This window comes from Pseudorasbora parva, chromosome 3 (genome assembly GCF_024679245.1).
Source record: "Pseudorasbora parva isolate DD20220531a chromosome 3, ASM2467924v1, whole genome shotgun sequence".
In the NCBI taxonomy this organism is placed as follows: Eukaryota; Metazoa; Chordata; class Actinopteri; order Cypriniformes; family Gobionidae; genus Pseudorasbora; species Pseudorasbora parva.
Window position 1 is genome coordinate 22,391,213 of NC_090174.1, and position 27,433 is coordinate 22,418,645.

General features: G+C 40.4%; 2 protein-coding genes across 4 annotated transcripts; one reads left to right on the forward strand and one right to left on the reverse strand.

Moving 5' to 3' along the window:
- Positions 1 to 2,445: 2,445 nt before the first annotated feature.
- On the reverse strand, positions 2,446 to 5,834 carry LOC137071832 (pre T-cell antigen receptor alpha-like). 3 transcript variants are annotated; one of them, XM_067440034.1, is made up of 5 exons: positions 5,782 to 5,834; positions 4,885 to 5,205; positions 3,022 to 3,084; positions 2,842 to 2,911; positions 2,446 to 2,735 (listed from the first exon to the last, which is right to left on the reverse strand). In XM_067440034.1, coding segments are annotated over exons 1-5 (492 nt in total). In that variant the 5' UTR covers positions 5,819 to 5,834; the 3' UTR covers positions 2,446 to 2,734. The 3 variants fall into 3 exon arrangements, with proteins under 3 accessions (XP_067296135.1, XP_067296134.1, XP_067296133.1); XM_067440033.1 differs by having other exon boundaries at positions 2,842 to 2,944; XM_067440032.1 differs by having other exon boundaries at positions 2,842 to 2,947.
- Positions 5,835 to 14,145: 8,311 nt separating this feature from the next.
- Positions 14,146 to 26,426, forward strand: erap2 (endoplasmic reticulum aminopeptidase 2). The gene is made up of 19 exons (XM_067438157.1): positions 14,146 to 14,306; positions 15,849 to 16,442; positions 16,512 to 16,650; positions 17,522 to 17,656; positions 17,801 to 17,921; positions 18,019 to 18,173; positions 18,466 to 18,579; positions 20,399 to 20,530; positions 20,645 to 20,776; positions 20,860 to 20,928; positions 21,072 to 21,247; positions 21,362 to 21,441; positions 23,162 to 23,345; positions 23,495 to 23,651; positions 23,854 to 24,038; positions 24,165 to 24,326; positions 25,198 to 25,338; positions 25,438 to 25,519; positions 25,610 to 26,426. The coding sequence occupies exons 2-19, from the start codon at positions 15,949 to 15,951 to the stop codon at positions 25,754 to 25,756; spliced, it is 2,805 nt and encodes a 934-aa protein (XP_067294258.1). The 5' UTR covers positions 14,146 to 14,306; positions 15,849 to 15,948; the 3' UTR covers positions 25,757 to 26,426.
- Positions 26,427 to 27,433: the final 1,007 nt, after the last annotated feature.

The following is a 27,433-nucleotide window of genomic DNA, read 5'->3' on the forward strand; positions in this document are numbered from 1 at the left end:
AGACATTTATAATGTTACAAAAGAATCTATTTAAAATAAATGCTGTTCTTTTGAACTTTCTATTCATCAAATAATCCTGAAAAAATGTTTTACACAACTGTCTTCAATATTGACAATAATCATACATTTTTGTTGAGTAGCAAATCAGCATAGTAAAATGATTTCTGAAGGATCGTGTGGTACTGAAGACTGGAGAAATTATGCTTTGCATCACGAAAATACATTAAAGTAAATCATATTTCACAATAGTACTGTTTTTTTTTTTATAATAATATTAAATGTAGCATATATATATATATATATATATATATATATATATATATATATATATATATATATATATATTTATTTTTTATTTTTTTTACTTTTCAACAGGGATGCATTAAATTGCCATTAAATACATAAAATATTTCAATGTCAAATAAATGCTGTTCCTTTGAGCTTCATATTCATCAAGGAAACCTGAAAAATATCTATCATGGTTCCCACTAAAATATTAAGTAGCACAACTCTTTTCAACATTGATAATAGGAAGAAATGTTACTTCGGTAGCAAATCAGCATATTAGACTGATTTCTGAAGGATCGTGTGACACTGAAGACTGAAGAAAAATTAGGCTATATTTTAAAATTAAAATAGAAAAATCATTTAAATTATATTTCACAGTAGTTTTTATTTCTTACCAAATGCATTTTTTAAAAACATTTAAAAAAGGTCTTACCAACCACAAACTTTTGAAATGTAGTTTAATTACAAACAATTGTGAAATAAAGTCAGGGAATAAATGCAAACACTTTAACTTGATAAAGCACTTAAGTGACATTCAAACAAAGCCCCTCAAACTAACTTTTTCTCAGTCTTCAAACAGAGTGTTATGCACAATGATCTCATTTCATCCAGCCTGGTCTCATCCTTAATACGTAGGTATTAATACGTTACTTTCAAAGAGACTAAACGTACATCTTAGTACGTTTGGAGAAGTGCTAAAATGTAAAATATAGACGTATTTGCAACATTTAAACGTAGTATTATTACATTTTTACAGCTAAAAAACGTGAAATATTTACGAATCCATCATGAAATCTTTTTTTTTAAGAATACAAAACTTTATTCTGGTAAAAACATTTTTTTTGTTTTGTTATATCATAAAGATATCTATATAATTTCCCTTTGACCATTTTATTGATTAATCTACGATCCCTTAACACTACCCCAAACCTAAACCTACCAATTTAATACAGAATATAAAGAAAATAAAAGGTAAAACGTTGGAAAATGATTTTGGTAACAATATAGCATTAAAAAATATATTTTGAACGGCTAATCCTACACTTACCCCTAAACCTACCCATTAGCATTTATTAAAACAACGTACTGTTATAAATCAAAGCATAACAGACAGACCAGTGTACTCACAATAATTTATTTATTGCAAAAATATAAAAAGCGGTACCAAAAGTAGTTCAAATGAAGATGTGTTGCAGTCGCAGTCCTCTCTGGTGGTATATAACGTTAATAGTTTTGTATGAGGTACAGAGCAGAATGTTAGCTATTAATCAATGAAAATATTAATCCGGCTTCTCTCCGTGAAGTTGCGCGTTTCCCATTTCAAATACAAATCGACTGAAACACGACATGTCAAAATCTGTGACGAAGCAGGCGAGAGCCAATGAGCGTTCGATGCCACTGCCGTAAATCATGTCGTAACGCTTCATGAGGGCGCGTTTTTTAAATTTGAATTTACGAGCGCGAGATTTGATGTTTGCCGTCGCGCTACTGAGAGGAGATGAAGACTAATGGAGATGAAGATCACCGGGCTCAGTTTTAGATTTGTTTCTCGCAAACATATGGATTCTAACGGGATTACAGCAAACGAATAAAATGTTGCGTTTTGTGAATTGATGTTGTGTTTTGGTGTATATTGTGATCGCCAGTTGCTGAATAGGAGAAAATGCCTTTTTATGTCTGACAGCAAACAACAAGCTAAATACTACAAAATGGTTGGCAAGAATGTTATTCATCTGACGGTTTTAAAATTCTTTTAACATTATCTAGTCACCCGAAATGAGTTTGTATGTCACGAGAGCAAAATGTTATTTTATATTTCTGTTATTTTATATTAGGTTGATTAACTTAGTAAAATGCATTTAATAAATGTGACTGAAAACATGTATTGATGTGACTTGGATATAAAATGAACAATATTAATGCCACGATTTATGGGAGCCGGTGGCTGGCTGCTTACACGTTAACTGATACGTCGATAATTTACATTTTAGTGCTGTCAATACGTCAATATTGTACATTTTAGTGCTGTTAATAAGTCAGTATTGTACGTTTTATTGTGTGTGAAAACGTTAGTAAATGTACGTGTAGTAGAATCACACTTTACGTAAAAATACTCACGTATTTTCATGAGATCACGTTGCAGCATCAAAGGTCACTCATTGTCATTCAGGTCACCAGTGTTACATGAGTGGAAGTTGACTACACAAAGCCATGGCCTACAAAACTAAACTTGTAGCTCATTTGTTGTATTGTTGTATATGATGTGGTTTTGAGCAGCTATCGCACTGATCTTCCCATATCGAAGCACCTGTGTCTTGCGGCGTGATGTTGGTCTGCAGCTCATCGAGGCACTCATCAACATTCCAGGTTCTCATTTACATCAGCCGGAGCTCCTTCAGCGGCGCGTCCAATTAACTCTGACAACCGTGACAGTTGTGTTTGAAACTCTGCCATTTTTGCAGAAGAGAAATATGACAGGTTTCAGTTTAATTGTGAAAAATGTAATTGCTGCACTGTTGTTCAGACACTGCATAAGCGGTAATGAGCGCTCACCACTTTATGACGGCTTGCGCTGTCATCAAAATGTTGAAAATGGTGATTTTCAGGAGGAGGATTCTGAGAGCTTGAATAAACAGTAGATCTTTGTTTGCTCTGACTTCTGCAACAGTAAAGAAAATGAGTACAGAACAAACACTACATTGAATTCTTAGGATTAATGGCCTCTTACTATACCTTCCAATAAACTGCTTTGATGGTCCAAACAAATATCAGACGTTTCTTCATCATCAGCCCTTTCTAAAATGAACACCATATTATTAATGCATTTTACAGTAACACTTTACAATAACGTACTTTTAGCTAACGTTAGTTAATGGGGTCATGAATTGAGAAATCAATTTTACATTTAGCCTTTGTATAAAATTTCATTGTAATATAAGAATATCCTGTAAGTTTCGGAGCTGAAAATATATAATACTAAAAAAATATATTAAACTATAGTCCAGGAAAAGCTTTTATGGACACCAGGCCCAGCAAACACTCGATCTCAGAATGTGCCAAGCAGTGACGTCACAATATGGTGAAAAACAGCCTTAACCGAAGAAGAAGAACGCCTGATTCTGTACCCCTGCTCACCGATTATAGGCCTACGTAGTGCTAAACCGGATCAAACTTCAAAGCAATAAACATGTTGCATAAACTTAATTCGGACTCCAATATTATGAATGCATGGATGAACTCCACTTTAAATGAATATTCAGCTCACTATAAGACCACAGATTTGTTTCCTGACGTGTACTCATGGGGGAGCCGAAGCTCATTGTAATAAGCAAAGCTTATCCAATCCTAGCCGTAGGTGTTTACTTCCAAGTCTTCAATGCAGCATGCCCATAAAACTGAGCGTTCCATGAGAGAGGCGCGAAACCAGTGTAGAAAATAGCCTATTACTTATTCATTATGATGTTTTTGAATGTAAAAACCATGTGAACCTCAAAAGTTGACCTCAGACAACAGTATGAAAAAGTTACTTTTAAAAGTAATGCATTGCAGTGTTCCGTTATGCCTTTAAAAAGTAACTACGTAAAAGTAAAGCGTTACTTAGTTACTTTTTATTGAAAGCAATCAAGCGACAACCTCCTGCACTCTTGAAGCCAATAGGGAAGTGACTTTAACTGCAATTCATTGACTGCCCACTAGGGACAGGCTCCAGAAGGGAGCAGAATCCCCATGTTAAAATGCCCAAATTTACAGCAGAAAAAAAAAAAAACATGTTTACAGCCTGGTACAAATTGTGGTTTTGGTCTATATGGCTAATTTTGCCTTTCATGACAACTGTGAGGGGGGTGAATTTTTTTATATAGTGTATATTTGTTTTCATTAATTTACGTTGCATAAAGCCTTAAAGTTCTGTATCATTAAGGGTGTGGTCACTTTGCCCATTTTCTGTTATCCGGAAGTAACGCGCGATGACGTGCTGCTAAGATGGCAATGGCCAGCTCGACCCTGACAAACCAAGTGTCAACACAGTCTATGAAAGTAATGCGTTACATTTTGTGTGTACATCACACCTGGGCTGGGATTGCTTGCTTTTGAATAACAACAAAAAAGTTGTATTTTTGGCAAATGTAAAGGCCCTTTCACACCAAAAGTTAAATGACTAAGCCTCAGGCTAAAATAAATGCAAGTTCACACCTGTACAATCAGAGAGCACAGGTAAAAAAAAAAAAAATCTCTTTCAGCTGTTTTGCATTTCTGGATTAAAACCGATTAGGATGTCTGTCAATAAATATAAATTATTCATTTGTTACAACGTTGTTGGAAAAGCACAGTAACTTGCATTACTTATTTTAAAATAAAACTGTACATTTAAAAGTAAAGCGTCACTTTACTAGTCACTCGAGAAAAGTAATCTGTTAGTTACTTGTAATGCGTTACCCCAACACTGCCTAACATTGACTAACAATGAGCAATAAATGTTTAAATGAAATTTAACTAAGATGCTTCAGAAAAAAATGTCATTGTTAGTTCATGTTAACTACAGTGGTTCACTCATTTTAACAAATGGGACCTTTTACACATAATAATGCAAGAATTTACCCGCCGTCTCCTTTAGGAATCCAGCATAGTGTCTGTGCATGAGTTGATCGGAGCCTCTGTGACTCACAAAGCAAGTGTAGGACGTCCATTCACTTGAGGCCACAGAGATAACAGACATCGCGCTCTGAATGCCATTGTGTCCTTGGAGTAAGTTAGAGACTGCTGGATTAGTTCCTCTGGTGCCGCTAGAAATCCAGGCCACCTCCATGTCTCCTTGATGAATGTCATGGACCACACACACCAGGATAGTCATGCCGCTGTGATCAGTGTTCAGATGAAATGGTGGAGATAAGATGGCATAAGGGACAGCATCTGATCCCACTTTAGAGACAACAACAATATGCAACGAGGTTAGAAATGTTTATAATAGTATGCATTGATAGTTACTCCAAAATACTACACTGCCTTTTATTCAGTGCATGTTTTGTGCATGTGTCGATCAAAAGATTATATCAAATAATTTTTTAAAAAGTCACAGTTTCAACAAAAATATTGAGGAGAACAACTGCTTTTTTTTGTTTTACTATTGATAATAATAAGAGCTCCAGATCAGCATATCAGAATGATTTCTGAAGGATCATGTGACTGAAGATTCAATGGTGCTGAAAATTCAACTTTGCCATCACAGGAATAAATTATAAAGTATATACAAATAGAAAACAGTTATTATACATTGTAATCATTTTGCACAATATTTCTGGCTTTTTAAAATAAAAAATATTATCAGTTTATTTCTCAAACAATTAATAAAACATATATTTAAAAACATAAGCCTAGTTATTGCATAAATACAGTATTCTAAATTATCCTTTTTAATGAAGTTAGCCTTACTTGAGATTTGTAATTGCTAAACATGTTAGTAATTGTGCTAGCCTTCCTATAAACTCTACAACTTACTTGTAAAAAGCATGGTGGTGAGGAGGGTGGGAAGCATGATGATGTTGTTCAGCTCAATGAGTTCAGCCAGGCATTGAAAAGGATTATCAAGTTTCAGTCATGTGATTTCACACCCGCCATGGAATCTTTCCATCGGTGTGTTGCTGTGCCAAAATACACCATGGCTGTGCTAAAATGAGAACACAAAGGTCTGTGCTGCTAAACACACTGATACACTTATTTTGGCATCAGGTTTCATTCATGGGGTGAAATAACTCACTTGCAATCCATCATTTAAAAAGAGTCGAGTATGCTCATTGATTGCCCTCACAGTCTCATTCCAAGTTCCAACAATATTTGAATTTCAGAATATTTGTTGGACGAGTAATGTATTTTAATATAATGAAATAATCATACAAAATGTTCTTTGGTGTGATGTGTTGTATTACTTGTGAGAATGTGATGTAGAGTGTGTTTCCAAAGAGTTGCACCTGTTTTATGTTGGTTTCTTCTGTGGTGAGAAAGAGATAATATCAACACCAACGGCTGTACCTGCTGCTTTGTACATCTGGATGAAATAAAACTGCACTTTCAAAGAATGTTTTGATCAGGTAACGTATATGCTTAGGGTGCTTGATCTCTTTTAAAAGAATTTGACATGAAACAAAATAGCAGCATTAATTGGCCATTGTTTGTATTAACCCTCAGTGGGACTAATAATGAAATCACAGCTAGAAAATGTTTTTAAATAAATAAATAAATCAATATATATATATATATATATATATATATATATATATATATATATATATATATATATATATATATATATATATATATATATATATATATATATATATATATATATATATATATATATATATATAGGGTGTTGTTATTTTTAACTGACTTTGTCCTGTTAAAGTAAATTATTTTTGGCAAATTTAACTTTACTCAAATTAGCCTGACAAGCCAGACCCACATCAAGATGTTTGGTCTGGAAACGGCTCGGGTTATGTATATAACCCTTGTTCCCTGAGAGGGAACGAGCACTGCGTCGAAACGCTTTGGGGATGCTCCCTAAGCATCAGCGAATCTGAAGCCTGAATAAACACTAGTCCAATCCGATTGGTCGTGCGTGATGACGTCATTGTGACGGCGTACCCGGAAGTATAAAAGGGGAGCCGGCGCATAATGGCGGCAGTTCTTGCTCTGAAGCATGCGCTCCAGGCGTGCCGAGGTGTGGCGGTACGACGCAGTGCTCGTTCCCTCTCAGGGAACAAGGGTTATATACATAACCCGAGCCGTTCCCTTATCGAGGGAACTTCCCACTGCGTCGAAACGCTTTGGGGAACGAGTACCCACTAGGCCACACCGAGGGTAGCGCCTGTCCTAGTGTGAAGCCGGAAACCGGGCACAACTAGGGTTGGAGCACCCTCGCGCCAGGCGTCGCAGGGAGATCCAGGCTATAAAACCTGATAAAAGTGTGCGGAGTAGCCCACCCCGCCGCCTCGCAGATATCCTGCAGGGGGACCCCAGAAAGGAGGGCCACCGAAGAGGCCATGCCTCTGGTGGAATGTGCCCTCACGGCTACAGGTGAAGGCAAACTGCGCACCTGGTAAGCCATGGTTATTGCCTGGACTATCCAGTTACTGATAGTCTGGGTAGACGCAGGCAACCCCTTCTTGGGTGAGCCAAAACACACCAACAATTGTTGCGATCTCCTCCACTGTGCGGACTTCGCCAGATACACCCTGAGTGCCCTGACCGGGCAGAGTAGGTGAAGCCTCCCCTCTTCCGCCGTCACGTGAGGCGGAGGATGAAATGCCTGCAGAACCAAAGACCTGACCACCCTTGATGGGACCTTGGGCACATAGCCCGGCCTAGGGTGCAAGATGGCCTTTACTCCACCCGGGGCAAACTCCAGGCAAGTCGGCGTTACTGCCAAGGCCTGGAGATCCCCTACTCTCCTTAGAGAGGTAATGGCGAGTAGAAAGGCCACCTTAAGGGTCAGATTCTTAGGTTCTGCTGACTCTAGTGGCTCGAAGGGGGCCTCAGCCAATCCCTCGAGAACCACTGCCAGGTCCCAGGTTGGAACTCTGGACTGAGCCACAGGCCTCATCCTCCGAGCCCCACGGAGGAACTGTACAACCAGCTGGTGCCTACCCAAAGGCCCATCACCCAGAGGAGTGTGGAAAGCCGCAATGGCAGCCACGTACACCTTGAGTGTGGACGGGGTTAGGCCCGCAGAGAAGCGATCTTGGAGGAACTCCAGCACTGAAGCCACTGGGCAGTTAACTGGGTCCTCCTCACGCCTCCTGCACCAAGTGGAAAAGACATTCCACTTGAGGCTGTACAGTCTCCTTGTGGACGGAGCCCTGGAGCTGAGTAAGGTCTCTACCACCTCTGCCGACAGGCCAGCCTCTAGGTACCTGGCCCCCTCAGGGGCCAAACCCAAAGGTTCCATATCTCCGGCCGGGGGTGGAAAATCGACCCCGCCGCCTGAGACAGGAGATCCCTCCTCAGAGGAATCTGCCATGGATGACCTGCCAGCAGGGCTATGATATCCGAGAACCAAACTCGCGTCGGCCAACGGGGTGCTACCAGAAGTAGACTGACCCCCTGCCGACGGACCCTCTCCAGGACTCCCGGGAGCAGAGCAATCGGGGGAAATGCGTACAGACGCAGCCTCGGCCACGTCTGCACCATGGCATCCAACCCCAACGGGGCTGGATGCGTGAGGGAGAACCACAGTGGACAGTGGGACGTCTCTCGAGACGCAAACAGATCCACTTCCACTGGGCCGAACCTCTCGCATATGGCCTCCACCACTTCGGGGTGGAGCCGCCACTCCCCGGGCCTCAGCCCCTGCCTCGACAGGATGTCTGCTCCCTGATTTTGAACCCCCGGGACATACATTGCCCTGATGGACAACAGTTTCCCCTGGGACCACAGGAGGATTAGATGCGCCAATCTGCACAGAGGGCGCGATCTTACCCCTCCCTGGCGATTGAGGTACGCTACGACAGCCGTATTGTCTGTCCGCACCAGGACATGTTGGCCGCGGAGGTCCGGGAAAAAGCTCCTGAGAGCTTTGTAGACCGCCATCATCTCCAGGCAATTTATGTGCCAGGAGGAATGACGGCCCTCCCATGGGCCCCTCGCAAAGCGGCCGTCCATGACCGCGCCCCAACCAGTGAGGGAGGCGTCTGTTGAAACGGATTTCCGGCAACAGGACGCTCCCAACACTGGTCCCTGGGACAGAAACCAAGGTTTCTTCCATATGACTAGGGAACGAAGGCATCTGCGCGTTACCCTGATCATACGAAAAGGATTCCCTCTGGGGGAAAACCCCTTGGTTTTCAACCACCACTGGAGGGGTCTCATGTGTAGCAGGCCGAACGGTATCACGTTGGACGCTGCTGCCATGTGCCCCAGCACTCTCTGAAAGTGCTTCACAGTGATGGTGTGGCCTAGCCTTATTCCTGAGACCATCGCCAGTATGGTCTCGACGCGCGCGGGAGACAATTGTGCCCGCATCGTCGTCGAATCCCATACCACCCCTAGGAACGTAGTCCTCTGGGACGGCGTCAACACACTCTTGTTCGTGTTGAGTCTCAGCCCCAAGCACTTTATGTGGGCTAGAACGACATCTCGATGCCGAACCGCCATCTCGTACGACTGGGCCAGTATGAGCCAGTCGTCGATATAATTCAGTACACGGATGCCCTGAAGCCTCATAGGAGCCAGGGCTGCATCCATGCACTTTGTGAATGTGCGTGGGGAGAGGGCTAGGCCGAAGGGAAGAACTCGATATTGGTACGCTTCGCCCCCGAAAGCGAACCTCAGGAACTTCCTGTGACATGGAAGGATGGAGATATGAAAGTATGCGTCCTTCAGATCTATCGTGACGAACCAGTCCTGGGACTGGATCTGACTCACGATCATGGGGATAGTGAGCATTTTGAATCTGAACCTCCTTAGAGACCGATTCAAATCCCTTAGATCTATAATCGGACGCAACCCTCCATCCTTTTTGGGAACTATAAAGTACCGGCTGTAAAAGCCGGACTCCCTCTCTGGCGGAGGAACATGTTCTATGGCCCCCTTTGCCAGTAAGGTCTTTACTTCTAGTTCCATTACCCGACCCCGCTCTGGTACCACTGTAGTCCAGGTCACCCCCCTGAACCCAGGGGGAGGCCGACCGAACTGCAGTCTGTACCCATTTTCTACAATGCGCAGGACCCATGTGGATACACTCGGAAGGCATTTCCATGCGCTGAGATAATCTACTAAGGGAACCAGCCTCTCGAGGCTGGCGTCGGGTGTTACACGAGCCTCGTCCCCGACCCCCTGAAGCGGTTGCCCGGCAGGAAGTGGTTGGGGACGAGTCTCTGTGTGCGGACGCGCCAGCTGCCCAGCCGCAGGTCTTTCCAGAGGCGGCTGGAGCAGCGTGCGTTCGCGGGAAATCGATGTGGCCCGAAGCGTCGTAGACGGCGGGATTACCACATCGATTTCCCCAGGGCGCCGCGAAGGAAGCAACCTCGGTTGCCCCCTCGCGGGAGGGACCGCCCTGAGAAGTCCTGCCGAGGCTAGGACTTCTTTGCGGCAGCCTTTCGCGCCTGAAGGACGTTCCTCAGATCGCCCTTCGGAGCGGAAGGCTGCTGTTGAGCGCGCCGCCTCTGTTGCCAAGCTCCCGGAGGAGGGGCTCTAGAGGCGACGCTCTCCTTTTGCATCTGACGATGCGAGGAGGAGCTGGTCGGCGGCTGAGGCTGCCCGCTAGGGCCAGCCTTCCCGGGCTTAGAGCGGCGAGGGAGGTACTGCTGGAAGGCCGCTGACTGTCTCTTCGCCTCCTGGTGTCTGGAGACGACGGAGTTAACCGCGTCCCCAAACAGGCCAGAAGGCGAGATCGGGGAGTCCAGGAGGAAGGATCTGTCCTTCTCCTTTATCCCCGACAGATTCAGCCAGAGATGTCTCTCCGTTGTCACCATAGCTGCCATGGAGCGGCCGATGGCACGGGCCGTCTCCTTGGTAACACGGAGAGACAAATCTGCGACCTTCCTGAGTTCCAGTACATCCTCCGGAGAGGGACCCTCGCCCTCATCCAGCTCTTTTAGAAGGTCAGCCTGGTAGGCCTGCAAGATCGACAGAGTGTGCAGCGCACTACCAGCCCGCCCAGCCGCCATATAAGCCTTGCCCACCAGCCCTGAGGTGTCCCGACAGGGTTTGGTGGGCAGCACCGGGGTTTTAAGGGACGATGCCGATTCGGGTGAAAGATAGCTCGCGAGAGCATCCTCCACCCGCGGCATCGCCCCATAGCCCGCCTCGCGTGCCCCCAGAACGTTGGAATAGTCCAACAGTGGGGGATTAGAGACACGCGAGGAATAGGGCTTCCTCCACGATCTACACACCTCGGTGTGCAGATCGGGGAAAAAAGGCAAACCCCGGCGCGGTGTTTGGACCCGGTGTGCGAGGAACCGGTCATCCAGCCTACTGGGTGGCCGAACTTCCTGTTCCTCCTGTGGCCACTCAATGTTGAGTTTAGCCACAGCCCGGGTCAACACCTCGACCAATTCCTCCTGGGCGGGCGGATGAGGCGATGGAAAAACCTCATCCCCCGCCCCGATGCCCGCGCCCTCCGGCTCCTCGGAACCGGAGAGAACGAGCATCGGACCCTCCGCCCCGGGGGAAGAAGCCGCAAAGCGGGCTTCCACACGGGGAGGAAGATCATCGGAACTGTCCGAGGAGGATTGGGAAAGTGCCGCAGCAGTCCCAAAGCCCTCGGACAGATCCCGCTGTGAGCCCCATGATCTGCGACGCCGTGACGCCTCAGCGACCGCGGGTCCAGAACCATGGGGCTCACGAGGCTGGCCGGTCTCATCGAACACGGCCAGCCTAGAGCGGAGCAGCCTGAGTGTCAGCCGCTCACAGTGCTCACAGGCGGCTCCCTCGAGAGCCGCCCGAGCGTGCTGCACACCCAGACACTGCACACATAACAGGTGTGTATCCGATCCCGAGATGAAGCGGGGACACGGATGCACACACTGTCTAAATCCGCTCTTTCCTTCCATACTTTTACTATAAAAGTTTTCACTCACACACACACTCGCAACTGGACAGACAACAGTAAATAGACAGACCAAACAGAGAGCGCTATGCTGAAGAGCAATAACTACCGCCATTATGCGCCGGCTCCCCTTTTATACTTCCGGGTACGCCGTCACAATGACGTCATCACGCACGACCAATCGGATTGGACTAGTGTTTATTCAGGCTTCAGATTCGCTGATGCTTAGGGAGCATCCCCAAAGCGTTTCGACGCAGTGGGAAGTTCCCTCGATAAGGGAACTCACCATCGACAGGGCTCAATCCAAGGGGCGGATAAACGGTTGTCTTTCAAACTACCTCTGCATGCGATAGGATAGCGCTACAACCAACCAGAGCAACGCAGGTGACGCGGACCTAGTTGAAAGATTAAACTTTCGCCGTATCCGGTCGGCAAAACTCTGAACACATCTTCCCTTTTTAAGAATGACTTCAGTGCCGTTCTTTGTTCTTTTCTCAGAGAAAAGCTTAACTCCAAGTCTTCCAGAGTCGCGGTCAAAGCTGATTCGAAAGGCCGCCGTTCGCCAGCTTGTTTACTAAAAGCATGCAAGCGCAACTCGGCCGTCATTATGTTAAGCCCCGCCCACCGACTCTATACACGATGTGATTGGCCTGACCAGAGTTTGACGTTTACAGCTCAGTGTATTAAGAGTTGCTAGACAATACTAGCGGCAGATTAGATTTGCTGCTGCCAGGGTGCGTCTAGATTTAACCTCTTAAACTCCGAGGACCCTGGGACGGGAATGACATCTTCATGTATATACTTTTCATTTTAAATGTCTGTGGAGGAGCTATGATGTCATATGTGGTACCATTTGAAAGCGCTACTTTCTGGAGATATGCATCACTTTGGCATTTGTTTTACACAAAGTAAAGTATTTACACTAAATTAATGTAGCAGGTTCGGGGGAGGGGGGAAAGGGGGGAAAGGGGGGAAAGGGGGGGGGTCATACCTTCAGACCCATATGAATAAATCTTGCATACAACAAGGCACAGACAAACTTCTTTTTTCCACTATTTTCTATAATTTAGTGGAAATAGCCCAAACTGTCTGCTGTTTTCAGAGCACACAGGGCCTGAGTTACACACTTTCAAAAATGAATTTATGAAGAAAAAAAAACAAGCAAATACTTTTATGGGGAGGTTATTACACCTTAGACAACATATATTTACATGTTTATCACTTTTAGCAGTGTTTTATGTAACTTCAAAGGGTTTCCTGTAAAATGAAACCAAATTTTTTAACCTAGATCACTGGAAGCTTTTCAATTTGGGTAGGCCAAATCCAGGCGGAAATCCCAAAAAATGGCCCTGGAGTGTGGCTACATTCAAATGTGTTTTCATAATAAAAATAAAAAAAATAAAAAAAAGGTTTTAATAACATTTAATTTAATGTGCTACTAAGTCTATATTTAATTTGGAACCTGCATGTTCAAATGTCAAAAACTGAAAAATCTGAAGCACAAATTCAGATGCAACTTCACTGTCTGCACAGTATTTAAACCATGTATTAGTGTTTCAAAAAGCCTTAAAAACATGGTTTCTTTCTAGGAATTCCATAGCAATATGCTCAATTGAAAATCCACAAGACTCTTCTTTTCAGTGTAGGCCACACTTTCCATGCTTAACTCGATTTTGACCTGTTTAGTCATTTTTGGAGCATTTGCTTGTCAGTGAGGCCTGAGATTCCTTCAGGGGGTTTTGCCCTGGCTCCTCCTACCATTGTCTCCTCTCTGGCTTTTGCCTCCTTTGTCTCCTACCTGGATTCTCCCACTGTGTCTCCGCCATAGCTCCTGTGGTTGTCCCGTGTTCCATCCCTGCATCCTCCCACCTCCGTCCACCCACTTTGTATATTGATGTAGTAAGGCACATAGTTGCACCTTTTTGAGGTGGGGAAAATATTATGATTGATTTGGTCTTGTGCTTGTTTGGTTGGATTTTCATGCGTTACGTTCTGTTTCCTGTGTTTGAGTTCATTTCGGTTTTTCATTGATATCATACCGTGTTTATTTTCCATGTTAATTTCATGTTAATTTGATTAGTTTGCCTGTGTATTCTCATTGCCTTGGTTTTGATTCAGTCTTGGTCTGGTCTCTTCTTACTATGTTGGTTGTTCCATTCATGTTTTGGGAGTGTTTCTTTTATTACATTTTTGTTTGTTAATAAATCGAATTCCTGCTGCAACTAAATCCTGCCTTTTATTTTGCCTTGCTGCAAACACTCGCTGACACACACATGACCTGGCTGTTTGTACGTGATGATGGCTCTAGGTCATTCCTCTGTCCGGGGGCTCGAGCCCCACTGTGTTGTCATTTGAATAGAGATAGAGAGACAGACAGCACATAGCCTACTCGGCAGCTGCTGCACACCAGGAAATTGTGGGCAGGACAAATGAAAGGGAAAATGAAAGCAGCCGACGCAATGATACAGCTGAAATTCAGGTAAAGACACAACACTGAACGGTTAAAATTAGTGTGTTCTTTAACAATGCTACTAGTAGATGCTTGTCCTACTTTACAGAGACCACATTATAGTGTCACTAACTTATGGCAGAATAGAGCTAGAGATCGTGTACTGTATAACAGCAGATGTCAATGTATTAACGTGAACAGGCTATCACTTTACAGAGTGAGGTCAACCGAGAACGCTCAGCACTGCTCTGTTTTGCCATGCGTGTTATTTTAAGAGCCCCTGATTGTTGTCTTTTATTTGTATTAGCATTTTGATCATTCTAACATGTGCTAGAATGTCTACAGTGCTATCCCAAAGGCACATGCTCAATGCGAAATGTAAAATAATGATGACATGTGCATATGGGTCATTCTCCAATAAGAGAGGCAGAATTTGCACCAAAAAAACTTGTTTAATATGCTATATTCCGTAAAATGGAAGCTTATTGGTACCACAGACTCTAATAAAGCGTGACACATGAAATTGTTAAAAATACATGAAAATGAATGTGAAAGCATAAACTCGTCATTTATTCTTCAGATCAACCATCACCTGCAATGATCTATACACACACAAGTAGTCAAAATTGTATTCCCTTTTTTCTTAAAGGGATGATATTTATTTTTGTAACACTTTTTCTTAAAATATACTAAAATGGGCCTATGTACTTTTAAACCTTACTAATTTAAGTGTATATTAAAATGTATGTTTGAAATACACTCTGTTAAAAAAATATATTGTCGCAATTACTTCCCAGGATAGCTCTTTGTTTAAAGTGGGAACATGTAGATTTTGTTTATTAAATATCTATTTTAAAGGAACTGTATGTAAGAAATGTATTTCATCATTTTTTTGTATTTCAAGAAATGTATTCCATTTTATTTCATAAAATGGCCCTGATATGTCACTAGACATTAAGAAATCATGTTAATTTCAAATACTTAAATCACTGACAACAGTATTCCGATTAGGATATTGTCATTTAAAAGTTGTTGTTGCAGCCCTCAACTGATGTTGATGTTGACATGTTGTGTTTTGGCCTGAAGCTCCACCATCCACCTATCGACCAATCACAAAGTCAGAAGTGTGTCGACATCCGGGTTGCCAGATCTGCTCTAGTTACCACAGCTGCAGCTACAAACGTTCCTGCTGGTCCTGCAGCCTATCTGGCAACCTGGAGACAAGGGGAGGAGGAGAGGGGATACACTGCTCTACAGTCATTTGAAAGTGTTTGCAGTTACCGGTTTTGGCCACAATCTTACATACAATTCCTTTAAACACTGATATTTATATCAGTCATTTTAAAACAAAAATGTATCTTTTTAACAATGCAGTTTTACCTTACAAATATAAATATGCAAACATTTTATGATTTTTTTATGATGGTATTTAAAGTTTATTTCAACTGTTGTAAAGTAGAGCAAATGAAGAATGGCCCATATACTGTGATGTATTGGTAGTAAGTGCTGTAAAGACAAAGAGAACTTCAATTATTTATCATGAGAGCCTCAAATTCCCTTTTCTCTCCACAGGGTACAATGACTGCCAATATCTAACTGTTCAAAAATATGAAAGTGATCGCCATCAAATTCAATAATACCATACACCAATAACCACAAGTTATATTTCAATATGCATCTCTTGTTTTTAATCCTGCTCTTTCTGGAGTCACATGTTTGTGTCCAGTCTTCTGACAGCAATAGTCCAGTTGGCGAAAACATGGCCACAAACGGCCTTCCTTTTCCATGGAGTAAAACGCGCCTGCCAAACTACATAGTGCCTGTGCATTATCATCTGCTTATTCATCCCAATCTCACCACGCTGAGATTCAATGGTTCAGTAAAGATTGAAATTGATGTAAGAAATAACACAAACTGGGTGGTACTACACAGCAAGAACCTTAAGATCTTCACAGCCACTGTTCTGAATGAGCATGAGGCCCATCTGTCAGACAAGGTGCTCTCTGTGCTGGAATATCCTCCACATGAACAGATCGCCATCTTCTCCCCAAAGATTCTGACTTCTGGGGAAAAATACTTCCTGTATTTGGAATTTGGTGCACCATTAAGTGATGGGTTCTACGGATTTTATAAGAGTACCTATAGGACAAAAGCAGGAGAGACAAGGTATGGTTAAAACAAATTCAACATTTAAACATATTGCAAACAATTGTTAACCAATTTTCTCCCTTTAAGGGTCCTGGCATCCACCCACTTTGAGCCCACATCTGCCCGCATGGCATTGCCATGTTTTGATGAACCCACTTTCAAAGCTAATTACACTGTCAGAATAAGGAGGGGTCCGTCACATCTAGCTTTGTCGAACATGCCATTAGTAAGCTCATTTTTAATACATCTACTTTACCAATTGTAAAAGTGGTAACCTGCAATTGTTGTTTTAAAGTTATTAATAGCAATATTAGTTTTGATAGTATAAGTTAATGTATTTATGTTGGTGCAGTGATGTTAAATAATATGCTTGGCTTGAATAAAACCAATTTTTTAGGTTACCATTTTTTTAAAGTTTAGAATAAGTTGACATGTAGTTTCAAAGTTACTTATACGTAGTAGAATGTCTATTAATAAATAACAAAGAGTGAGCAGATATTAAGCAGACGGTTTACTAAAACTAAAATGAGAGTTAGTTGACATGTAGTTGCAATGTTACTTATAAGCCTCATTTCCACCTAAATTACCCAGAACAATGTGTCCAATAGGAATTTCTTTCATCCCCCCATATATAGCAATTCGAATTCGAATAGCAAACAACTTTTTCTGCACGCACCGCAACAGATTTGCATGGATGCAGCATGGAGTCAATCAATCAAAATGCTACATGAACTCGACAAATCAGCATGTTCAGCGCCCAAGTCCCACCCCCAAAAGTTCCTGAACTTTGAAAAAGTACTACCTCGCGAGTACTACCTAGGGACGTTTTGAGGGGGAAATGTTTACCCTGCGGACAAAACACCCCCCATCCCCCCCCAAAGTCCCAAGAAAGTTCCTGTGGTGGAAACGTGGCTATAGTCAACAGTGTTACCCCTTAACCAAACCCTAACCCTAATGTACTAAGTACATGTAGTTATATTAATTTTACTCAGTACTTAATGTATAATTACACTGTAACAATGACACCTTAAAATGAACCAACTGTTTTTGTATGAAACCCTTTTAAATGTAACAAATATTTTATCTTTACTTAACAGGAACAAACTGTACAAATCAGCAACGATCTGTTTGAAGACCAGTTTGAAGCAAGTGTGAAGATGAGTTCATACCTGTTGGCCTTCATTGTCTGCGACTTCAAATCTGTTAGTGGGCTAACTGCAACTGGAATTAATGTAAGTTACAAGAACTTAGAGAGGGTTAAACAATATAAAGTAGAAGAAACACAGCAACTTTGTCTGCTTTGTATGAAGTTATAATCTCAGGCTCTCAGGTGAGAAATGCTTCTTGAATGCATCTTGTTTTGTCTTCTCCCAAAGATTTCTATCTATGCAGTTCCAGAGAAATGGCATCAGACGCACTATGCTCTTGAGGCTGCTGTGAGGCTTTTGGAGTTTTATGAACAATATTTCAACATACTTTATCCCCTGCCAAAACTGGGTGAGTACATCTTGCATTTTCTTTACCTTTCCTTCTAAAGTTTCAGTGCATATGTTATGTGATGTTACATTGATGTTTGTTTTACGATGTGTGCCAGATCTGATAGCTATTCCAGATTTCCAGTCAGGCGCCATGGAGAACTGGGGTTTGACTACTTATAGGGAGACCTCTCTTCTGTATGACCCTGACATCTCATCAGCCTCCGATAAACTCTGGGTTACCGTAGTGATAGGACATGAGCTAGCCCATCAGGTCAGATATAAAATATATTCTTAACCTCATCTGTTATTATCTTTCTACAACTAAACCAATGAGGGAAAAAATGTCTCCTATTGAACATTTTCAAGTGACTGATCACATCTAAATGTTTCAGTTGGCCGAACTAAAATTCTGTTAATTGATGCAATTCAATTTACAGAAATTCAATTCGGCCAACTGAAAAATCTAGATGTGATCAGTCACTTGAAAAATTTCAATTGGAGACCAAATTTTTTTTATAGTGTACACGAGTATTATATGCAAGTCTCTTTGCCTTTTTTTCCAGTGGTTTGGAAACCTGGTGACTATGGAGTGGTGGAATGACATATGGCTGAATGAAGGCTTTGCACGATATATGGAATTCGTCTCAGTTGGGACAGTATATCCGGAGCTTAAAGTTGTATGTCAAAACTTCAAGTATCTCTCTCTATAATGTAAAGGATAATGTAATGTCAGGCAGTCATTATTGCAAAATGATTCAAGATTGTATCACACTGATGTGGCTTATTTTACAATCATGACCCACTAACTGTTTATTAACGATCTTACTACCTATACAAATATATGGATATTAAATACCAAACTGTGTTGCAATATACGGTAACACTTTAGTATGAAGAATCGCTATTAATTACGACTTTTGCCTCAATAAACGATTCATTACTGCTTATTATAGGTAAGGTAGTTGTTTTAGTGGTTAAGTTTAGGTACTGGGTATAGGATTATGGGATGTTGAATATTGTCATGTAGAAAAAGTTATTAATATGTGCTTTATAAATACTAATAAACAGACAATATGCAGGCTAATAAGAAACAAGTTAAAAATAAGAATTGCTCCACATTTAAAGTTTTACCGCAATTCATAGATATAGTTAGTTATAGTTCCCTTTCAGTTCTGTGACGTCTGACGTACGTCTCCGTTCCTTCCTTCAGGGAACAAGGGTTACATACATAACCGAGAAGTTATGTAATTTTTAGATTTAAATCGCCATCATGCATAAATTCATTATATTTTTGCAATTTTACACATAATAATAAATACCTATATTTACCTAAAAAAGAGAAAGCTGTTTTTTTAACCCAGCTAACAGGGAATGTTCTCAGATCTTTGGCTAATGTTCTGTCAATGTTCTCTTAAAGTTATGAACAAACGTTCTTCCAGTAGCATTCATAGAAGGTTTGTTTAAAGTTATCTGGTCTTTAAAAATTCTAACATTATTATACTGTACATCCTTCATGGACGTTTTTTTCCTGAAAAGTTTTAGTTGGACGTTCATCACAAATAATGTTCCCATAATATTTGCAAAATGATTATGTTTCCTTAAAGGGTTAGCTCACCCAAAAATGAAACTGATGTCATTAATGACTCACCCTAATGTTGTTCCACACCCGTAAGACCTCTTCATCTTCAGAACACAGTTTAAGATATTTTATATTTAGTCCGAGAGCGTATCTAAGTGTATGCACACTATACTGTCCATGTCCAGAAAGGGAATAAAAACATCATCAAAGTAGTCCATATGTGACATCAGTTGGTTAATTAGAATCTCTTGAAGCATCGAAAATACATTTTGGTCCAAAAATAGCAAAAAGTACGACTTTATTCAGCATTGTCTTTTCTTCCGTGTTCCTCAAATAAAGATTCAAAGGGTCATGAATCAGGGGATTGATTCATGATGCGGATCTCCAATGTCACGTGATTTCAGCAGTTTGGCAGTTTGACACGTGATCCGAATCATGAATCAATACGCTGATTCTTGACCATTTTAATCTTTATGTGAGGTTTGAAAACAAACGCGGAAGTGATGACAACGCTGAATAAAGTCGTAGTTTTTGTTATTTTTGGACCAAGATGTATTTTTGATGCTTCAAGAGATTATAAGTAACTAACTGATGTCACATATGGACTACCTTGATGATGTTTTTATTCCCTTTCTGAACGTGGACAGTATAGTGTGCATACACTTGCACACTATAACTAACTAACCCTTTAATGTTCACATATAACCAAGATAAAATGTTACTTAATACTTAATATGACCATTAGCAAAATGGTAATAGAACAAAACAATTGTACAAACCAATCATACTTTGACCAAAATGAATCAAGTATTCTAGAGAGCCGAGTAATAAATGGTTAAATAAATATCAACACTGATACTTCTGTAGACTATGGCTTGTTTTGAATAGGGTCTCACATGTTTTCTTTTACATGTTAGGAGGACCACTTCCTGGACACCTGCTTTGGAGCTATTGGACGGGATTCTCTAAATTCTTCCAGGCCAATATCCAGTTTAGCTGAGAACCCTACTCAGATAAAGGAAATGTTTGATACTGTGTCATATGACAAGGTTGGAAAACACTTCAGCAATGTAAAACATTATCACTATTGCAGGTGAAGAGGGGAGCCAACTCTGAATTATTTTTTTCATTTTATTTATCTACTTTATTATTGAATATTTTAGGGAGCATGTATTCTCCATATGCTGAGGCATTTCTTGACAGATGAAGGCTTCCAGAGTGGCATAATTCGGTACCTTCGGAGGTTCAGGTACAGCAATGCCAGAAATGAAGATCTGTGGGACAGCCTTATTAAAGTATGTCACTTCTTCATCCACTGCCTTCTGTCATACATTTATAATTCAGCATCACAACAAAACTCTCTTCATTCTCTGTACAGACATGCTCTGAAGAGGAATTCACAGCAGGAGAACATTGTTACAGCAGTGCTCAAGCTACTAAAAATGCGGTAAAGTGTCACATCATGAATAAAATATTAGGTTTTTGCTATTTAACATTCACAGCACTCCATAAACACAGATGAAATACATGCTTCAAAATGTTTTCTTGCACCTTGAAGGTGATAACACTGTGTAACTTTTTATATTGCAGTATCGTTTTGCTGGGGAGCACGTTGACCTGAAGAAAATGATGTATACTTGGACGCTGCAAAAGGGGATACCACTGGTCACAGTGAAGCGGCAAAAAAGAAAACTTTATATTGAGCAAGAACGCTTCATAAAGATAGTCCTACCTGATGATCCCTCGTGGCATTCACTTCAAGAAGGGTAACAACACCACATAATCACATTGTTTGTACACAGTTCTTCCTGTCTTTAATGTTTTATGCCATCATTTTAGGCAAAGGCAGTAATAGTGTCTCTGATATGACTCTTCCATAGCTATCTGTGGCACATCCCTTTGACGTATAAAACAAGTCACTCTGGCCATGAGGTGAAGCACATATTGCACACAAAATCAGGTGAGATTTGGCGAAAAATCATTCACAAATGTATATTCTAGAACGGAAACTGTTCTAGTTGCGACCTGGGGAAGTAGTCACAGGAGCTAAAGTATATTTTAGTAACTGTAAGGTTTTGAGTAAAAAATCTAATTGTATAAAATGTGAGTTGCAACTTATTTTACAGTATCTGTACTTGCAGTGTATTTACCTAAGAAATTACTGAATAATATAAGGTACCTACATGGATTCGGTTCGGTTTAGGAGTAGGATCAGGTTTAGTAACTATATAGTTATTACCCAGCTATTGAAGTTACTATAACTATAGTATACATGGGGAACAAGAATTGTAATATATAAATGCGCAGCTGTGTGTGATAAAGTCAGAATCACAAGATATAAAGTCAGAATTACAGGTTATATATCATGCAATTCTGACTTTATAACTCAATTTTTAAAGGGATAGTTCACCCAAAAATGAGAATTAGATGTTTGTTGGCTTATCTCCAGTGCATCCAACATGTAGGTGTGTTTGTTTCTTCAGTAGAACACAAATGAAGATTTGTAACTCCAACCGTTGCTGTGTGCGAGTCATATAATCATGTGAGGTTCTATGACAGCAAAAAATAAAAGGCAACGTGCACAAAAACCCTGCTGCTCCTGATGACACATTGATTTATTAAGAGAGGAAACCAATCTGTTTCTGTGAGAAACCGTACAGTATTTATGTTATTTTTTTACCTCATATCCCGACGAGTCTCATCAAGTTTTCCCATTGTCTTTTACCTCCGTCTGATGAGGTCAAACGGATGTGATCATAGATATATACCATGTAGAAGCCTCATTCGACCAATCTGCACATGCCTTAATGAGGATTCAATATATATATATATATATATATATATATATATATATATATATATATATATATATATATATATATATATATATATATATGATTGTGTCCGTTTGACCTCATCAGACGGAAGTTATAGACGATGGGAAAACTTAATGAGACTCGTCGGGATATGAGGTAAAAAAATAACATAAATACTGTTCGGTTTCTCACAGAAACCGATTGGTTCCTGTCTTAATAAATCAATGTGTCATCAGGAGCAGCAGGTTGCCTAAGCAGGTTTTTTTTGTTTGTATGTTTTGCTCTCAAAGAACCTTACCCATTCACATGATTATATGACTGGCACACAGCAGCAGTTGCAGTTAAAAATCATTTGTGTTCTCCTGAAGAAATATACACACCGACTTGTTGGATGCACTGGGGGTAAGCAGACAAACATCTAATTTTCATTTTTGGGGGAACTAACCCTTTAATGAGAAGTCCGAATTGTGAGATACAAAGTCGCAATTACCTTTTTTGAAGCGGAGGAAACAAGCTTCCTAGATAATCCCATATAGAGCCAGATTTACTAACAGTTTGCACCAGCGGAAACCCTCTTTTGCCATTAAAAAACCTGTCAGGACGAAAAAATAGGGCTGAAAAGGCGTGGACATGGTTATTTTTTGCGGCTGACCTTATTGCAGAGTAAAATGATAGGTGAACAACACTTATGTAGGAACACCTAACACCTGGTCTAAATTACTAAGCCTGAAAAAACTTATTACTAAAACCTATTACTAAAAACTAAGCCTAAATTTCCCATAAACTGTAAACTTGTCCCTCAAATCTGATTGGTTGATTGGAAAGTTGTTCTTGGTGAAATATATGCCAATCTCTCAAACCCAGATGTGTTGACGCTGGATGAGGAAGTAGACTGGGTGAAGATCAACACTGACATGAATGGATATTACATTGTTCATTATGATGAGGAGGGCTGGAACGCCCTGACGGAGCTTCTGAGTGTAAACCACACTGCTCTGAGCTTTAAGGACAGAGCCAGTCTCATTCATAACGCCTTCCAGCTAGTCACGTGAGTTACTGTGCAAGCTCTCATTATAAAGTATGTCTCATATCACAGGGAAAACAGGAAACTCTATAATAACTAGCAAAAGGAGCATAATTGTATTATCTTGAGCTAATTTGTGATGTTATTTATTTTCTGTGTTTCATCATTTCCAGTGCAGGACGACTGTCACTAGACAGAGCTTTAGATCTGATCAGTTACCTGAAGTCTGAGACCCACAACGTTCCTCTCCTGCAAGGGCTCGGCTATCTACAATCATTCTACAAGCTGATAGAAAAGAGAAACATAGCTGATGTTACTCATAATCTGAAGGTATGACACAAACATTTCCTGGAGTCTAATTTAATTTACTGTCCTCATTCCTCCACATATCCGTCAAAGAGTCTTTCATTTCAGTAAGGCAGCTTGAAGACCCACCCGTTGAGTTCAAATGAGATCCTCTGAGATTTCTTGTCTGAGTTTATTACGTCTTGCATGTACGCACAGCCATTTTATGTCTGGTCTTGTCCTGCAGACGTACATCTTGCAATATTTCAGAGATGTGATTGACAAGCAGTCATGGAGTGACGATGGGACGGTTTCAGACCGGAGACTACGTGAAGAGATTCTTTCCCTTGCATGTGATTTCGGTTATCCACCTTGTTTGGAAAAGGCTAAACAGCTCTATGATAGCTGGGTGGAATCCAATGGTACAATCAGGTGACTTGGCAACACAGTATTTGTTTCTGCAATGATACGCTCCAAAATACATCACATTTTTATAATTTTAAATGACTATGGCAGAAGATTTCTTAACACCTGACTAATGTTTTACAAACTATACAGCTTACCAACTGATGTGTCCGAGACAGTTTACATGATTGGAGCCCAGGGTGACAGTGGTTGGGCCTACCTTTTGGAAAAGTATGGCGCTTCCATGTGTGAGACAGAAAAGAGCAAGTTTCTCTCAGCTTTAGCAAGCAGCAAAAAATCTGAAAAACTATCAAGGTACATTGTTATCAAACACATTATGTATGTATATCAACGTTCAAATGTCAGTAAAATGATTAATGTTTATTCATTACGAATGTGTTAAATTGATTGTTAAAATATTTATAATGTTTGAAATATATATATATATATATATATATATATATATATATATATATATATATATATATATATAGCTGTGTAAAAAATTAAGAGACCACTTAACATTGATTTCTCAATGTTAAGTGGTCTCTAAAAAAAATTTCAGAGATATATATATTTTCAGATAAATACTATTCTTTTAAAAATGTCTACTCAAGAATTGTGGGAACAATAAAAAAGCAACACAACTGTTTTCCACTCTCCGAATCCACTTTTGCTAGTTTAACGATAGAAAAAATGATCTGTGCCCAATAAACCAATCAGAGTCTCATCTCCCATTCCTTTTAAAAGCAGTTGCGCTTGCCCTATGGCGGATTTGTTTTTTTACATGGTGGAATTTGACTGGTTAAAAGACTGAATGTTTCCCCAGAGAGGAATCCTTTTATTTTGGAATGTGTGTATAATAAGCAGAGTGTACATATGTTGTGCATATTACTAACGCACCCTTTAAATAACAACAAAAAATTCAATAATGACTTTATATCAGTTTTTTGTTGGTCAATATCGTCGTTTTCAATTGCCTTTTCTAATGTGCCTGAACACACCTCATTTTTTAGACCAAAAATACAGGGCAAACAGATGGGCGCGAGGCACGTTTGCTATTTAAACAATGTGAAAATGATAACTGTGTCAGGCTGAAAAACACTTGCTTCGCGTCTGGTGTTGCATTGCGGTTTATGAGGTTTAACATCACGCAATGCCTTGTATGTCTCCATTTTTTCTGTAGGTTATTACAGCTTGGAATGGATGGGACTGTAATAAAAACACAGAATTTACCCAGTCTCATATATATGGTGGCCAGAAATCCAGTGGGCCATTTTCTAGCATGGGATTTTGTGAAGAAACACTGGAATGAACTGCTAGAAAAGTAGGTGCAATCCACTACTTTTTATAGGTTATAAAACTGTTATAGCTATAGTGGTGATTTGTTCTTTATGAATAAGATACTCGTGTCTCATTATGAAAGGTTTCCGCTGGGATCTTTTGGAATCAGAAACATCATTGTTGGCACGGTTACTCAGTTCTCATCCACAGAGGAGCTGAGAGAGGTGGGTTGTTTATTTGTTGTTTAGAGGGAATGATCAGCTAGTTTTGATGGTTCACTTACAGTGTTTCTATACAATCTTTTATGTGTTAAGGTTGAGGCTTTCTTCAAGTCCATCTCAGAGCAGGTATCTCAGCTGCGTGTCACACAGGTGGCCACGGAAAACGTGGAGAAGAACATTGTGTGGCTTAGAAGGAATCTAGAGACCATGAGGACTTGGTTGCAGCAAAGACTCAATTAAAACGTAAAAAGCAGACCAACATTTCAGACTAGTATAATGTTTTTTTTATATATTAATCAGTGTCTGGATCAGCTCAGAAACTCCATGTGACTTTCCCAGTTTTCTATAATTTTGCATTTGTTAGATTGTGTTTTAATCATATTTGGAAACGGCTTGTCTAATGCATGATGTGTTTGATTTTTCTGGTTACCCTGGTACCATTTCCGCCTGGATTTGGCCTACCCAAATTGAAAAGCCTCCCTTACACACATACAGTGGTCTAAGTCCAACATTTTGGTGTCATTTTACAGGAATAACATATACATATAACATCTTAGACAACCTATACTTACATGTTTATCACTTTTAGCAGTGTTTTATGTAACTTTCAAAAGGTTTCCTGTAAAATGACACCAACATTTTGAACCTAGACCACTGTATGTGTGTATGGGAAGCTTTCCAATTTGGGAAGGCCCAATCCAGGCAGAAATCCCAAAAAATGGTTTTTCCTTTGTGTTTTTCTTCGCCTTTGATTTGTCTCATGACCGCTGTGCCACATTTTGTACCTAATGTTAATAGAAGACTGCCTGTTAATTAGTGGCATAACATCATACTTGAAGATGTTGAAAATTAATGCACTGAATAAGGTTTGGAACAAAACAAAAAATCAATAAACATGTTTTATATAAGGGATGATGCAACTGAGTCCAGCCTAAAAACAAAAAATGTGCCTTTATGAAACATTAGTCGATGAAAGGAAAGGTATATTTATCAGTTGACCTCCATATGCTTGTTATTATCATAATCACTTCCATACACCACAATGTACATCAACAAGAACAATTAGATCAAATAATTGGTAAATTATTTGGAATTGATTCAATACACTAAAGATACACTAACATACCTGTACATAAGCTTTATTTGCTTATCTGCATGCTCAAAACACTGTTGAATGTTGTAAATATCATTAGGTATAAGATGCAGAAAACTAAAGGGGTCATGAACTGCATTTTTATAATGTTCTTTGAGATCTTTATATACAATAAAATAAAAAAACATCCTAATTTTGAAATAATATCCCGTTTCTGAACTGAAGGTGAATGTGGTTTTACCAAGTACAACAAAATCCTTGTTAAAAATCAATATCTACTCTCTATAATTAAGGTAAGCGGATGTAGTGGTCACTCTGGAGCACGAACGAATAGATGGAGTAGCACAACAAAAGCCTTTTTTCAGAATATTTAATACTCCGGAGATATTTAAGCAAACACAGGAGATATAGCAAACCACATAAAACTAAAACAAGACCAAACATGGAACACATGGAACCAACAAACAGAAAAAAGGGTGTTAAAATTGTACCTTTAGGGGTACAACAGCTTGTCGCTGGGGCAGTACCCTTAAAATGACATTTTTGTACCTGTTTTACTCCTAAAAGTTGCATATTAGTACATTTGAGTACAAATGCATACCTTGAGGAACTACTATGAACCTTTTTGTGGTAAAAATGGTACAAAGTTGTCCTTTTAAGGGCACTGCCCTAGCAACAAGCTGTACCCCGGCCCTAAAGGTATAATTTTGACACCCTTTTTTCTGTGTGAGGGGCATAAAAACAGAACTAGATAACCATCATAACCATGGAAGCTAACAATGAACGAGAACCAGTGTTGTGCAAGTTACTTCCAAACTGTAATA